Source organism: Stigmatopora argus, chromosome 5 (assembly GCF_051989625.1).
Source record: "Stigmatopora argus isolate UIUO_Sarg chromosome 5, RoL_Sarg_1.0, whole genome shotgun sequence".
Classification (NCBI taxonomy): Eukaryota; Metazoa; Chordata; class Actinopteri; order Syngnathiformes; family Syngnathidae; genus Stigmatopora; species Stigmatopora argus.
The window spans coordinates 9222710-9239678 of NC_135391.1; the positions used below are offsets into that span (position 1 = coordinate 9222710).

Here is a 16969-nt window from a genome sequence, read left to right on the forward strand (position 1 = left end):
AACTGGGATAGGCTCCAGCACCCCTGTGACCATTGACAGGATAGGTGGTTAATAAGAGGGATTAATTGATAAAAACAATATTAGATTGTAATAGGGAAAAAAATATCAACATAGAATTGGCGCATCCCTAATTCATAAAAGGACACAAATTTCCTCGACCAATAAGAAGCTAGAACGACTAATGTCAACAAAGTGGTATTGCCTTGGCACGCTTCAAATCAAACAAACTAGCATTAGTGCCAGTGGAAAAGAGTCAGCAGAGCCGTGTTGAGCCTACGAGCCAGTCAGACTAGGGCTTGTTATTCCTGCTGCTACTTAGATCACCTATTAATATTCAACTGGAAAGACTGACATCATTGCACCCCACACAATAGGTGCAGTTTCATAATCTTCCCAATGTGTGTCTCATATCCCATTAGAAAAGCACGGGCCGCATCGTGTACACCTCCCTGCCCCCTCCATTTAGCTAAAAGCCAAGCAAGCGTCTACCATCTCTGGCTTCTTTGCCATCAGAGGAACAGGGCTATTAGGAAGATCCCCAGGTGATCCTCCCTGCTGTGTCCCAAGGCCATGTGATCCTTCGTCTCCATCCATCAATCTAGAGGAGGTTTGAACCTGGCCTGACACGGCATGAACCGCTGATATCAGGCCTTCTGGGAACGTCTCATCTACACCGGGCTGATTGGCACGCCGGGCCTCGCGGCGGATGTCGCGGGAGGTTACTGCTGCATGTGTGCTCGATCCACCCTCTGTGCCAGAGAGCGGCTGTGTGCACGGCTTTAAGGGCACATTTAGAAAAACAAATCGGGACTTTTATAGCAGTTGATTAAATGGATTTAACTCAGATTAAACTCTTCTATCCAATTTGCCCCCACACGCGGCTAAAACAGCTATTATCCCCAAAAAGGTTAGATAACTGCTAGCGCCACTCATTTTTTTTCTCCCTTCCAACTCTGCAGGGACATTTAGGTTTGCCCACAAATCAGCAGATAATTCAACAAGCAAATGGAAAAGCTGACAAGATAATATTTTTTGGAAATAGCCAGATCCCCATCCAACTGTCATGTAAGATTCTGAACCAGTTCTTTTTTTTTTCTACAGCTGACATGTGGCAGAGTAATTGCTGTCTGGACCAGAGAGGGGGCAGGTGGTAGTTTGTGTGGGAGTGCGTGTGTGTTCAGCTCTGTCAGTGTTACTCATCACCAAAGTGGAGACCTTCCCTCTCCTGCACCCCCTCTGCCCCTCTCAGACCTTCAGATCCACAGCGGAGGGTCGTGATGAAGGAGGAGTAACGCTAGGGAGGGTTGCCTCTGGTGGAGGGTGTCCAGGGTCACTGGCTTCTATTCACCCTTCTCCCCCTGCGTGGTCTCTCTCTCTCTCTCCCTCTATTTCTCCCTCGCTTCCTCTTTCTCTCTCGTCTGGGCAACCTCCCTCTGGGGCACAACATGATGAGAGGCACTGGCTCCACGGACGTCTCTGCCTTTCATGTCTCCATCTAGGCCAGCGGTGAAGAGACGCGGAGGCGAGGATGAGGGCTACAAATGTCACCCATAAGGAGGATTTAATTAAAAATGACAGCGGTTGGCGCGAGAGAGTGCAGCCACATATGCGTGGAATTTGGACGCAGTGAAAGCAAGTGCCTGTGATTTATAATTCAAGTAATGCTCTGCACTGCCTTTTAATTCGATGGCCAAAAGGAAGAAAAAATATCAAAAGGCCGCCCCTATGAAGCTAATCCAATATGATATTTTTAAGGGCAGGCGGTCAATGGCTTTCTGAAAAGCCGGCTACTCCTGGCTCTATCTCGCCGCCCGCTGTCTCCGCCCTGCACGCCGCTCTACCCCCAGCCCCCCCCGCCAGCCCGGGCTGTGATAATGGAAACATCCTACTCTCCGCCTCCCATTTCTCCTGCTAAGCTCGGCGCGCTTGGGGGAAATTGATTGTCTGGCGAGCCGATCTGAACGCTTCCAGCTGATGGCAGAGCCTGTTAAGTCCTTTTTTATTGAGGGTATGAGGGATTTTTAATGGGAGTCGCATCAATGAACTGAGCAGTCACTCGGCATCTGCATGCATTTTGTTTTGTTTTTTTTGTTGTTGTTTTTTTTGCAAAAACCTATTTACCCTCCCGTTCTGGCCCTCTCATTTTTACGCGCTCGCAAACTGCCGCACATTACAGTCAAAGGACAGAAGGGGAAAATGACACATTTCGCCTGTTTCATTGCCAGGTACTAATCCTTTTCCTGTATGCACACTCACAGAGTCTTTGTGTGGGGTGAATTTTGGTATGGGTACCTCCCAACGAGATCTAACAGATGCCGGCACAAAATAGGAGCCAAACAAGACAAGAACCGGCTCAATGTGGCCCATGTCTAAGATCTAAACCAACCCTAGTGCACCTTCTTCTGAGCAACATTCATATATTGCACTTCCACATTATCTAATCTTACTTCAGTTGGTTATAATTGAAATAACATGTCTTAATGCAGGTGGAAAGAGGAAAAGGCATGAGGAGAAGTGGAGGAAATTTTCTTTTACTCGTTCAACTTGAGTCGGAGTAGCCTCACTAAATGAATCCTACCGAATTAGAAAGAAATGGATAAAAGTGACATTTTTCAGGACCTCTTTCCCATTTTGTAATTCCGATTTACTTCTCCACCTCAAGAAGCACGTTTGTTAAAGATCCCTCAATTTTATTGTACTTGTAATGCATACATGAATTTTACACCCAGTTGATTTTGGCCGTCATCCAATTACACACCATCTCAGAACTGTGGGGTTGAGAATAGTGTCTGTTAACTGCTATCACTGGCAGTCACTTGGCTTGGTTTGACTACTTCCCATCCCAACTGACCTCAAATAGAAGTGGTAAATAGATGAAGACTTTTTGTTAATCTGATAAACATAGATTTGTCAAATCCCAATTGTACAAAGCGATAGTTCATGTAAGCACAGTGAAGTACTTTATCTTAAATACATTACTTGTAATCATTTCCTGCAATGAAAAGTCAATAATTGTCTGGACCTCATGGAGGTAATGGATAAGTTTTAAGGCTTTCCCTACTGTCCACCACAGAAGAGATAAGTATGCAAGCTCTTGTTTCTCAGATGCGTCTTTCGTCTTTTAATCAACCCGGGATGTTTTTTACGACTGCCTCGCAAACACAAAAAACACTTCAAAGTTGTCATTACGGAGGCACGAATCAACAGAGAGTTAAAAGGGATATCAAAGGCCCAGACTCAAATTAAGATCCTCGCGCTATCTGCTTGCTGCAGCTGCAAACTGGTCTCAACTAGTTAAGCGACTCAGCAACAACTCATCTTTGTCCCTCTGCACCGTTTTGCGAGTGGACAGAGGGTGGTGCCGGGAGAGCCAACACAGCAGCTGTCATGCTTTACAGGCGCCCCCAACCAGACACTGTAAATGTTTACAGACCCCTCGGGGTCACTGGGGGCCATGAGGCGCGTTAAAACAGTGTCTGCACAGCCCTGTTGACACGATGGCACAATCAGCACAGTTAAGCACCTCCACTCGCAAAGACGGGCCAAACAACACGGCAATCTGGGCTTTAAAGTGCACCTTTACCCGTCCAAATGTTTGGAATTCCTCAGAGAAGCGAGGCATCGTGGCGACACAAACAGCAGAAACCAGAAAGTCTGTTTTATGCTCACTGATTTACTGTCAGGGTTAGCAGTCTCTTTCCATTGGTGGCCTTGACTGATTAACGGGGGGTTATGTGGACACAACGTACGCACTCACGGTCAATTCCTGGGCCGAGGCGCCTGCAAAGTTTTTGTGAACTTACATTTGCGTCCCAGGGCTTGCGGTGGCTCCAGGCTCTTGCTGGCACACACCGGGTGCTGTGGTGGAGGGTTCTGCCTCCTCTGCAGACAGGCCAGCATGGCGAGGTGGGCACAGTACGACAGCCGGGGGAGTTTTGCGGCCAACCTAGAGCGCAAAAAACATACTGAGTCAGTGAAATCAGCGACCGGATTTGGGGTCAAGCCTTGTGTTTGGTAGGATGGCTATTAACACAACGCCAAAAAGTAGACCACTTTGTGGCATTTACTGAGGGAGAACATTTTCAGCATATTCGTCACAAGAATAAACTGTTCTAAATAAGAGCAATGGAATCATAAGTGATTCTAAGATACATTGTTTGTCAGAACAAGACAATCAATGATATACAATATCTTTCAAATAAGGTGCATTTAAATCTTTTGTTTCCCAAATATTGACATTAATCCACTGAACATTTAGTTTTAAAAAAAATCCAGCTTTTAATGACCTCATATTTATTGTTTTGCTTGCAAGATCTCGGACGTTGAGGAAAAAAAGCCATTTTCAATTTTAACAATGCTCTGTTGTAGTTACTCCCAATGGAACAAGCACTGGCAGATGAACAGGTGTGTTGCGTTCAGGTACAACTCCAGGTGCTTCAGATTGCGCCAGTCACAGGACAAGAGAATTACATTCCAAACAGTTCTGTAAAAACCTGACGTATGACTCATGTTCGGTCATCTGGTGACTAAATGAGTGTCCATTGCGCACCCAGTGTGCCTTAGTTAAAGCTCGCCTACATTTGGAGGCTTCGGAGCTGCATGCGTTGACTGATAAACACACACCTGCGCCGAGGGTTGCTCAGCTGACCCCCCGGCTCGGTGCACAGTGTTGCTCCACACAGCTAGCCAAGCATATCTCCTGCCTATGAAACCCTGCTCACAACAAACACACAAGTAGCAGCACTTTAGCACATTCCTCTCAGGGTGGCGTGCACGTGGTGATTGATGGCGTTATCTATGGACAGGCGTGGAAAAAAAAACAGCAGCCTGACTGCTAAGCATGCAGTAGCCCTGGGGGGCTGTCAAGGAGGGCCTTGGGGGACGACTGGTGTCTGCATGTATGAAGAGCCCTATTCTGTACAGTGCGCTGGTGTTTGTGTTTATGAGCAATTTCAATGGAGGGTGGGGGAGACTGCCAACCGTACATCACGGCTGGTGACGGCACTAATCAATCTCTCTCCAGGCTATAAATCTATACGATGCTCTTTCTTTTCCCCCTACAACCACTTTCACACCGGAAAAAAGTGAGGCAGTGGCTGTTAGTTTCCACTGGGGAAAAAATCACAACAAGACAAATATTTGCTATACGGAATTAAGTGGAATTTATATGGGAAGTGAAATAGAAAGTTATTTCCTCCATTTGCAACTGTTAAGTCTCGAGCCACTGATTAATTAACTCATTCCCTGCCACTGACAGCGATGAACATCAAATATTTTGAAATTGCCAAGAGTGTAGTCGATAGGTACTGCACCATCGTACAAAAAAAAAATCACTAATCTTGCAAAATAGAGGACATTATTTATCTGGACCATGACAAAGCAGTTTCACAATAGTGAATGATTATGACCCCTCTTGTTGGATTATGTACCAGATGAGGACAGTTAAAGTCAAACCATCGCGGTTCACAAAGTGTTCTTATGTGATAAGAATTGATATTCCCGCACTCAACGGAAATTGTTTGGTTTCCAGGGAACAGGCACTCTGACTGTAGAATGCTGGTAAAGTCCACGCACAGAGTCGAGCTGTGTGTGTAAAAAAGAATTGTGGCCTTGATATTAGGTCTGTCAGAACCTCATGTCCAAAATGCATCGCTATGAATCACTATCTTGCCGACCTCCTTTCATATTAAAACAAAGAACTGCAGCAAATATTTCATCTCGGCTGTCGGTGCCTGCGTCAGCCATATTATTGAAAAATGATTTGTCATGGGCTTGTCTGAAACAGGTGTCCTGTTATTTATTTCGCCACCAGATTAACATTACACAGCCTGTTACTTTGCTTTTATACGGTCGGTGATGATTTAACTAACAAAGCAAGAAATTATAATGATTACCAAACAAATGAATGATAATCCACAACGCTGCCATCTATGGAAAAATAGAGTAGCAAAGCATTTTTTAAAACACAATACTGACATCCTGTGTAAAATCCTCCCGTCTGCTTTCACACACACTGCTGATGGAAAAGAGAGACCACTCTTTTGCTCTCCAGGTGCTTGTGCAAAAAGAGAGGTCGCACACAGTGTCCAACCATAGTGGCACTTTGAGCTCATTACTGTCATTTCCCATAATCCATTTCTCTGGGTCCTCGCTACCGAATGTCGCCAGTAGCCCATCCTCACAGACCATTTGTTAAAAGAGAGGATGGGTCCATGTGCTGTAGATTGAAACTAAAAGGTGGTGGTGATGATAATATCAGGGTGGGGTGGGCTGGCTTTTTCCACAGGTTTTTTTACAGTGTGAAATAAAAGACAATCGCATAACTGCGCTCCATTTTTCTCCATTTGCCGCTCCCCAAATGTATTTGGAGGCATTATGCGTTGCGGAAAAAGAGCCACTCTTTTCAATTCAATTTGAAGCACCAATTTTCTCCCATTATTGCCTTTCACAGCGAGGCAGACGGGGCAAGTCTTAGGCTTGTTTGTCATGCTGCCGTCTCTTTGCCTCATCTCTTTCTTTGAGGAATCCTGCTGCTTAGCAGATGTCGATCAGTGTCAGGAAATGATGCTCCCGGCGAAACGCTTTGACCCATCATAGCAGCTGCTGTAAAATAGCCCGTCATGCTCGGATCAATCGCCTTGAAAACGTTGAAGAATGCGAGAAAGTGGGCTCATTCAAACCACCAGCACTTCACTTGCTCATCAAATCCACTCACAGCTCTCCTATTACGCCAGCGTGGCCATATCTCCAAAGCCAGGATGTCTATCGTTCTGATAACACTGCTGCTGGGTTGGCAATGGGGGCGGGAAGGATCTGTCCCATGAGATGAGGGAATGAGCCGGAATCAAGAGCCAGTGGGCTCGGCCAAGGGCTATTTCTTCGTTAAAAGGTTCTTAAACGGCAGAGGAGATCAGAGGAGACGTCTCTGCGCACCCAAAGCTGTCTGTCGAGATAAGCATCCTGCAAAGTGGAGGGTGTAACAGGCCGCCCGGGTGAAACAACTCTGGTTATTTTTGTGTGTACGTTTTAAAATGGACATGCTCAAGTGGAAGGCTGGTAATAGGGCTAGTGCATGGATCACAGTGAAAAATGTGTCTAATTTACTGCATTTTGCTCCTTATTGCAGTGGAAAATCTGTTGCGGCACACCCAAATGTTGCTCATTGAAAGCCTCAGCAAACAAGTCAATGACATTTCACAATAATGCTGTTGTTTTGAGTTCTGACTTTATTCTGAGAATTCTATTAAGAATCAATTTAGCAGTCGTATGCGATAGCTACTGATAGGAAAAGTGAAATTATTTTGATTTTTATTAGAAAAATAAATAAATACAATGCAACGTGATGAGATAGCAGTTCTTAAAATAAACTGTTATGGACCCTTTTTTGTCATTGATATATTTCTCAAGCAGTAGACATTTAAAATGATTAAGAAACTGAAGATTCTGGTGTTTAAATTGTTGTCCATGAGTGTATAATCATTGCAGTGGATAGATGACCAATAATCTAATGTACTCCACAAGTAATGGTTATGTCAGGCTAGATTGTGTGGAGGGGGCAAAGAACAAAAACAGCACTTTGTAGTGCAAACCAAAGTGGTGGCGGGAACCCTCTGAAAGTAGATCTTTTTTTAATTTGATTGCAGGAAATCCAATAGAAAACCGATGGTAAATCCTTTTTTTTTTAACTAACATTACAGCAAATACTCAAAATTCCTTGCCATTCTTAGCGCTCCCCATTGAAGTGTTTAAATCTTTCCAAAAAAAACCCTCCACCTTCTCAGAATGGGACCACTCGTGGACCATCAGCCTGGCAAAGCTCCACCAGAATGAATTGGGTGGGTGCGGCTTGAGCCTAATTGAATGGTGACCCTGCTGGCTCACTGTGGGACACCCCATGCCGTGCTTTTAACAAGCTGCTGTGTCTCTTCTCTTAATAAGCCCAAACAAGTTAATCCAATCGACACACTCTAACCCTTTCCTTTTCTTTAACAAGGAACTGCACTAACCCCGTAATCCCTCACCCGCCTCCCTTGTCCGTCACCGCGCCGTCACACGAATACAGAGCGAGAGGGAGAAAGGTTCCATTAGCAGAGACGGGCTGTAAAAGCCTTCCGCTCGCCACTTTCCTCCACACATCCGCGCAAAATAATGTGCTGTACATTCCAAATGCACATATGCGAGAGAGCTCGTCCATTTGGACTCGGTTTTGCTCGATGACCCCATTGAAAGTGAGCAAACAAACAAACAAACAACACAGTGAGGGGACATTTGCACGCACTGTGGGACATTAAAAAAGGGCATTGTTAGCCAAGCCTCCCAGCTCCACAAACACAAGCCACTGATTCTCTCACAATACGAGCCCCTGGATGCACTCACCCACTAGCCCTCTGCGCAGCTTCACAGCAGCACAATAAATAACCCGCACAACAAAAGGCCATTGTGTGTAAAAGCCAGCCGTTTAGGCATCATTGCCATGATATACAGTGGCGGAATACCATACCGACAGCCCGGCTTTACGCATACGAGGCCATGTGTTGCTGTTATTGAGGCTTACGTCGCCTCGTATTCCGTGCCGACATATTTATAAGAGCGGATGAAGGGCATCTTGGCACAGACGCTCAGCTGCGAGGCCTCCGTATACCAGTCAGCTTCGATAGCTTCATCCACAGCGTAAAGGGTGAGGAATGTCTGGCAGTCCAATAGCAGCGAGCCGCCTGTCATCTCTGATCAAAATACGCCTGTCTAGACTAATGTCAACCCTGTAATCGCAATGAAGACTAATTGACTGCACAGCCAAGCGCTGCATCTTTGATTTCATTCGGGCTAAATGGAAGACGCAAAAGGCAAATAGATTCACTATGCTGAAGCCGTGGAGAACATTAAAGGCAAAAGAAACACTTGTTTTTGCAATGTCCTGGATGGTGGATTTTTATAAATAACACATTTTCTGAGACAAAACATTACGTATTTAAACGTTGGACACTTATTGTTAAATGATTACTAGACTCCGATCAACATGAACAACAGCCTCAGGGTTCCAACAGAAATATAAAAAAACATGGGCACTATGTCATATTTATCCTAGTGCATAATGAATATAAAGCCAGATTTTAAAGAATCCACTCGATAAACACAAACTAAAATGAATACATATTCTAACATTGTTTACATTGCAACACTACCAGGACTCATTAAATGTGATGCCGTTACATCATTGACACCTCAAGTAAAGCTGTAAGGCATTTTCTTCTCGCGTTTGCGGCAGAGTTTGACCCTAAATAAAGATCGCTTTATGTGCTAAAAAGGCATATATAAAATATCATTTTCTCAAAAGTTTATTTAGAATCCCTACAGTGACATAACATGTTAGGAGAGCTAACTGAGAAGGAATGCATAATTTGTAATGTTAAAGATGAATGTTAAAGAAAGGAAGAACACAATGTCTACCTTTTAAAAAGGGATATATCTTTTGCAATAATGACTGCACGGTGTTTGGGCCCCTGCTGGGAAAGTACTAGCTTCTCCATGGTGCAAGCAAAAGTGCTTTTAGAACATGAGAGAGTCTCTTGTGCTCCTGCTGATACCAGCCGAAGACTTTGAGCAAGGCGTGTGTGGCTTAAAGTTGTCAAGTAAAACCGCAGGGGAAAGTCTTATGAGTTGGTCGTATTGTTTTGCAGTGACGTTGCCTGTCATCTAACCGCACTTCCACGTGCACGCCTAGCGAAAGTTGAGCAGAGCAGCCACTCACGCTAAACTGGTGATCACAGGTGCAGTCTTCTTCAGAGCCACCATGCTGCTTTTCTGAATGTTAATGTTCTGCATACATGGAAATCCATAACGGCTGTGAAAAATGAGCAGCACTTTCTTGGCTCTCCTACTTGGATTTATATTTTCTCCATAAACCTGAATTACACACCATTTATAAAGCATTGTGGCTATCGCGAAAATGTCTTATTCCAATGTGGCACAATCTTTTATTGTTCCAGACAGGCCCATTCACAGCTTAACACGGCAACAATAAAACAAGGGATCTTTTTTCCTCCCCCTTCACCCATCATCCTACAGCTTGCTTGAATATTCAAACACTTTCCATTGTCTTTCTGTGTTTTGTTCATTGTTTGTTGTGCTGTCATTTCTCTGTTTGGCTCAAGAACTTCAAAGAAAGGCTTATGTCAGTTTATGATGAAACGGTACGAGCGGGCGAGTGGAATGCATAAAAAGAAAAGGAAAACCTTCCATCAGAATGGCCCTGCCTCAAAATTCATGCTTATTAAATGCTGCTCAATAAATCAATGATATATAATTAAATTCAAAGAGTGTGATTCCTTGCCTCGGCTGCTTGAAGCCTGACTCCACACATTGCTCTCTGCCGTGCCTAAGGTGACCCCAATTCCCATGGTCCTTTCACTGGAGGGTGTCACAGATCCAATACTCAGTCATGCATAACATTAGTGCGCCGCCAAGCCCAGGAGGCAATCAAATTGCACACCGGTGAAATGTTGACAGTGAACCCAGTTGATATATTTGAAGTGTAACAAAGGCGTTTTTGCTCTGCTGAATAGACAAAACAACTGAGGATGACACAACTGTTCATCCATAATGCGAGCAAGGGAGCGGGGATTCAATTTGGCAGCCTTTTACTTGCGAGTGGGTGCCGTCCAGCTGTCCAAGATAGACTAGATCAGACAAAATGAGATCTAAGATCAAGAGGGAGGATGCAGCTGGTAATCACTATCTAAGACACAAGGCCAGATTTGTGGACCTTCTTTTTGCTCTACCAAGTAGGAAGTAGATTTCAACAAAGACAGCGGTTAAAGAGTAATAAGGGCTCGCGTTCCCAAGCCCAGAAACGCAAATAGAATGACATCAAAAGGGACAAAATGGTCTGTGACATGTACATGAAATGACAGTGCTGAAATAGTCATAATACATATTCAAACAACACAAGTAACCGCAATTCCTTAACCTTGCATTTACTGTGATTACTGTATGTTATACTTTTACATATCAACAACACATGTTCAACCAAGAAACTTTTTTCGTAACCAAATCCACTCTAAACAAGCTAAACAGCCTTAACTAAATGTGAGCGGACATGGTGCAACAAAATGCATAATATTTACTAATTCAATTCCATTGAAGGTGATAGGAAGTCCAACTCCTTTTAACGGGAAGCCCTCGCACTTTAAATAGACTGTCGCCACCAGGAGCAGCCAATGAGTAAAAACTGTTGATGAAAAAGGATGACCATCCATAAACACACAAAGAGCCACTATTCCAAACTGAAGTGGAAACATGGAACCTATAGAAAGCAAGTCCGTCCCCCGAAGTGCAATGATTTAAAACATTGATCGCTTGTTTTTCCAGGCAATGGCTTGGCGTCACTGAAAGGGTCAGGTTATAATGATCTCAAATATGGTAGGTTCACTTGACAATGGCAACCTGATAAGGGCTGCGTGTTATCAGACAATTTGACCAGCCACAGGCAGAAGAAAAGGTCATCGGGGAGACAGCAGCACACGCGCCCACTCATGGATTCTTGATCCATTTGTTGTCATGTATTTGGACTCGTGTTCCGTTTCGGATTCCACTTCAAGGAGAAAGCAGCTGGCATTGAGCATTACTCTTGTGCTGCCATGACTTAAAATGATCAGACATTGCCAGAGACGCTCATTTGAAGTTTCAAGTAGGATACACAGAAGATGAAACCTGATATATTTGAGTTGGAGTGAGCATGCAACTGTCACCGAGATCAGGTGCAAAGCCTGTTAACGTTTCTCTGAGCTCCACATGAAGGAACTTGGTCAAAGTCATTTAGTTTATTGATGTTTCCGGCAGAGATTTTTCATGGTAGTCGAGCTTCCAAACACATCAAACATATCAGGAATAAGAAAAAAAAATGCCTTAGAGACATCCCTCTCCCTGCACACTTCAAGTCAGATGAGTTCTTTCAGCGCTACGTGCTCCAGCATCAGTCCCTGAATTTGTCCTTCACAAGAGACAGGTAACACTGCCAAGACCCGGTAATTAGTGCAGATGGAGACTAGAATACTTGCTATGCCTCCCTGCAAAAATGCCAAGGGAGGCAATCTATAAATTCCTGCATATTAATGCAGTTTAAAACCACTCCAGACACCTTGCTGGAGGCAGGTGATAATAAAAAGAGGAAGGCAGACTACTTGGCACACAGCTGCTGATACGATAGGAGTTCTGTCTCAGCAACTTCCTAACCAAAACCGCACGTGCACACACACAGTAAGTAACTTGATCATCTTTAACCCTATTCCAGAAAATGCTCTCAAAATCCTGACCCCAGGCTTTTCGACTTGGTCCCTATCAATAATTAACCGTTAATCTAAACCCCCATTTTCCTTGGGTCATCTTTTTACCCCATTGTCCCTGCTCCTCCATCCATTTCTCCCCTTGAGTCTCTAAGATCTGGTTAGAGATGCCATTAGCATGAGAAAGCAGGCTGGTAATTGTCTTTACCCTGCTGAGTGATCCCTGGATAGAGGATTAGCTTCGAGAAAGCCTTATTTCAACTGGGAGCACAGATGCTGCCCACAGCCACCCACTTTAGATTAGATTAGACTGCAGTAGGATGAAACCCAACGGTAGATTCAGGCAAAATTAATGGATAAGTGCGGACAGGAGGTTAACAGCAATAAACCTGCTTTCCGTTTGCTGCCTTTCAAATCTTTGAAGGTAGTTGAGCTCCATTTTTTTAAATCTACCAAAGGGTTGAGAAGGTTCGCTTCCACCCCCTTCTCTCCCTGACAAACACAGAGTACAGTATTTAGCACCGCATCCCCCTAAATCATTCCCCTGGGCCACCCTGTCCGTCGCTAATCTGCCCGCCACCACCCACTCATAAGGAGGTGTCACATTTCTGGCGCTCTTCCACAGGATAAGCGCTTCAAACACCACAGCCTCTCCTCTTGACCTTTCCACGGAGATGATCGATTAAACCCATTGGATTTATTCCATCAACAGGCAGACATCACATCAAAAAGGCAAGAATTTCACCTCAGAGGCAGGCCTAAAATCCATATAATCTTCGCGAGGGTTCCACTTTTTACTGGCTTTGGCAACCCACTTCTCACATAGCATCAATAAGCACTTTTCTTCCGAGGCTGTTTGCTATCTGAATGACTGCAGCTCTTTAATTACTGAAGCAAATGACAACGGCAACCGAGAGGCGTTCTTTTGCAATCTGTCCTCCTTTGAAGCTGCGATGCGAGAAAAACTGTTTAGCAAGCACTACTGCCAGAAAATGACGGAAAACTTTCAATCGGAACAATGACAACGACAATAGCGCAGAACTCTGCCAAGGTTTAACCGCGGTTTTGTCTGCCTAAATTGCAGCGCAGGGGCTGTTTTTGCAATCAGCAGTGCACGCTCTGACAAGAACAAGACAATCAAAGTGATACAAATGCAAATGACAGAAATCTCACTCAAGTCGCTTTCAGACAAGAACTGCAAGATTACCGTGTGACCCGAAATCGACCTAGGTTCTGGTTTTCAGACACAGAGCCATGAGCCAGAAATTACGCAGGTCAGCGTTCAGACATAACGGAACCTGATAAAGTTCCAGACCTCAAGCGAGGTGACGAGGTAGTCCATTTTCGGGAAACGTCAGAGTCCACTGCGCTGACACATTGCCGCAAAAATTGCATTCCTCTAATATCGGCTTTCCAGATTTTCACATATAACAAGAACAAGTGCCACCCCTCTACGGGATTTCATGTTTTTTCATTTATATGTAAATCCTACTTAAAAAGAACAACGTCAACAACAAATGCTGATTACTTAAAAGAATACCTGGCACTTTCATGCTTGGCAGAAGTAATGACATCAGTGCACATTGTTTTCTCAGTGTCCACGAAATTACTAACGAGGGGTATCAGAACCCAGTGAGAGTATGAAAAAGCTCTGTGACACTCCTGTTGCCTATGAGCCATTACGATGCAAAAGTGTCAACTTGCAGTTTTCACACTTGAACACCTCTGCGTGCTTTTTGGAACGACAACAAAAGCGGCCAATCAAAGAAGAGAAAATGTGAAAGGACCCCAACACATTACGCATCACTTCCAATCTCATCCGCGGATGGTAAAAGGCGAAAGGAATACAGTATGAAACCCATTTCATTTGACTGGCTCTCCCTCTGAGGAGCCCTGATACATGAGCCTTTTCTCGCTCATGATCGCACCAGCCCGTTAGCCGCTTTATGCTAATCACATCCTATTAGAATAATGAGGAAACGCCACCAATCCCACTTGCTCATTCTGCTTGCATCCTTGACGGGAGATTCTCTGATAGACACAAATTCCTTCTCCATCTATAAAGCTCTTCTCATGCATTTTTAATAGAATCTATTACTTTAGGATTAAATTATAAAAGACTGTCCTGTTTAAATTTTTAATAGTTTGCATAATTGGTATCAGGCTCTAAATGTGAACAAGAAAATAGCCAGTTTGTACAGGAAAGGCAAGGGATATTCGCCTTAGCACTGTACACGAAAGCAACGAACAGGTGAGTAATGCTGGCACCTGATACAAAAAAAATCAGAAGTTGCGGCAGTTGCAGCCCTCCAAAAACTTTTTGTAAAGTTAGCAGGTATCCAAGCACTTTGAGCCTTAAATGGGAATGTGTATTTCTCCTCTCAGTTGTAAGCAGATTAGCCACGAATTGAATGTCATCTTCCATTGTGCATTCCAATAAAGACAACACGTACATGAGGGCAAATGTGGCATCGCCTCTAAAGTGCCCTTAGAAATCTCCGCACGTCACCAACCCCCAAATTAGCACCGCAGGGACACCCTCCGCACCGCCCCCGCCTGCTGGCGGCAGCGCTTTGGCGTATCTGTAGCGGGGAAAATATTTCACACTGCATGAATTATTAAGTGAGGGGCCAGTGCTAAGCAGTGAGGAGATAGACCCGTTATTCACAGCTCTATTGGGACGGATGCATCGGAAAGCCGGGGCCTCTCGCCTATCAGATCGTTTGTCACCGGCGATAGACAATTTACAATGAGAGAAGTTTTCAATTTATTCATTCCGCTGCCACTGCAGTTTTCTGCCTCCACTCCTTCCACTCCTCAAACAGCCTCCCTCTGCATCCACTCTGTTCCTTCAACACTGTCTCCTCTGGTGAGATGCTCCACACCTGAACCAACCCACTTATCTCCGGCTGATACCAGAGTTCGCTTTGTCTTTTTCTGTCTGCTCGAGGAGAAAAGGGGGACCTGAAGCGCAAGTGCAAAAAGACATAACCAGAGCAGTTTCATCGTCTGAGTGGAAGAAAGGTATGGCGGGCAAATGCTGTGACAGCCGGGAGGGGGATACGGCACCTGTGGCGACACGGTGGCTGCCTGTGGCACCAAAGAACAGGAAACAGGAGATGAGGGTATTTGGTTGAGCTTCTTCAGAGCAAAAAAAGAGGCAGGACCACCCTATTAGACAGAAACTAAATACCACTTGTTGTTTTTCACTGCCTAACGCACAAAATAAAAAGGAGGAAAGGATTGCAAAAGCCTAGAAAACGCAAACAAGATAATTAGATGAAATTGTTGACTTGAATTGTGGCACGAAATGCAACCCACGCATGAGGTTTTCTTTTGTTTGGTGGAAATTTGATTTAGTACAAAGCAGGGCTTTCCAATGCCGCCAAATAAAAACTCCCACACGCAGTCAGACAGTGGACTTCAGCACAACTGTCTGGGAGACTGCAGCATCAACATTAATTACGGAATTATTATATTTTTTTAATTCAGTGGTAAAAGTACACGAGTCCTGATAAACGCAACTCTCAAACTTCACACTTCTGCTTTGACGTATTATGCAAGAAAACTAAGCTTTAACTACTCTCATTTCTCGAAGGTATAATATATCTTCCGACCAAATCCAATACTCCAAAAACAGACAAATTGGGAGCAATACTGATTCTGAGTATAAGATGGGGACATCATTAATTATAAGTAAGGAGTATAAAAGAACATCAACTATTGAAGTGCAATTAATCACAAACAAGTGTTTCTACCTTACCTTTGAAAATTGCTATGAGGTTCTAATACTGCAAAGACTGAAGAGAATATATTAACTTTTGTCGCTAAACACAGCCGTTTAATGTCAATCAATTAGACTAAATTTTCTGCAAGCAAACTGTATCATACAAACAAATTTACAGCACAGGACGACCACCAAAGGATGTCACCGGCTTTGAAGCTAGAACCGAGAGCCTTCAGAGCGTCACCCAAAAGAGCCAGCGACAGCGTTTCTTGCCTGCGAGGATCTGTGAATGCCCAACGCAAAGCCCTTGATGTGAAAGGCAGAGATTTGAGATAAATGTCTTCACAGTCAAGGCCTTTGCTCTCTTTCTGATGATGCATTCTTACACACAAAACCTTTGCCACTCCCCTTCACGTACACATTCGGATAAACAGCGTTACACATCCCAGTGAGGGCACCATGTGTTTAGGGACAAGGTGACCCTGTTGCCTAGGGGCCTGTGAACAGGCACAATGAAGGCCTCTCATCCCGCACACACCCAGCCAGTTGTGTTCACAGCGATGACTGGCGGGTGGAGGAGGGTTGAGAGAGCGCGCATGGTGACACCCTGCAAATGCAGTGTTAAAACCCCTTTCAGGAAGCCCCCTGACATAGCCCCTTTCATACCCTTGCACAGACGGCGCAAAATCCCTGCTTGTAACCCGGAGTCACGCAGTCAACAGATGGAGCGGCTATTGAGTGAAGGATTGCGGCGGCAGAGGCGGCGGCTCCTCATCCATCCCCGCTGGAAACAATGGGGCAGCAGGTCAAGAGTGTTTTCTCCGAGAGGAGGGGGTCAGGGGTCGCAACCATGCTTCCTCGCAGAGGGGCTCTACGAGTGCGAGGCAATCTTTCTCGGATGGTGGGCGGAGGGGAGAGGCTGCCGGCGGCATGCACACGGCTCTAGGACCGCTCGCTAGGG

The 16969-nt window shown here is 44.7% G+C and overlaps 1 protein-coding gene across 3 annotated transcripts in view; it reads right to left on the bottom strand.

Annotated features, from left to right (window-relative positions):
* The window catches only part of fam222aa (family with sequence similarity 222 member Aa), a 59878-nt gene that overhangs the window by 28368 nt on the left and 14541 nt on the right, over positions 1–16969 (bottom strand). For all 3 annotated transcript variants that reach the window (XR_013300251.1, XR_013300252.1, XM_077600449.1), the window contains exon 2: positions 3804–3946. Coding sequence is in view for 1 of the 3 variants with exons in the window: in XM_077600449.1 (XP_077456575.1) it covers positions 3804–3900 (97 nt within the window). In the remaining 2 variants the exon portion in view is untranslated. The remainder of the gene's footprint in view (positions 1–3803; positions 3947–16969) is intronic.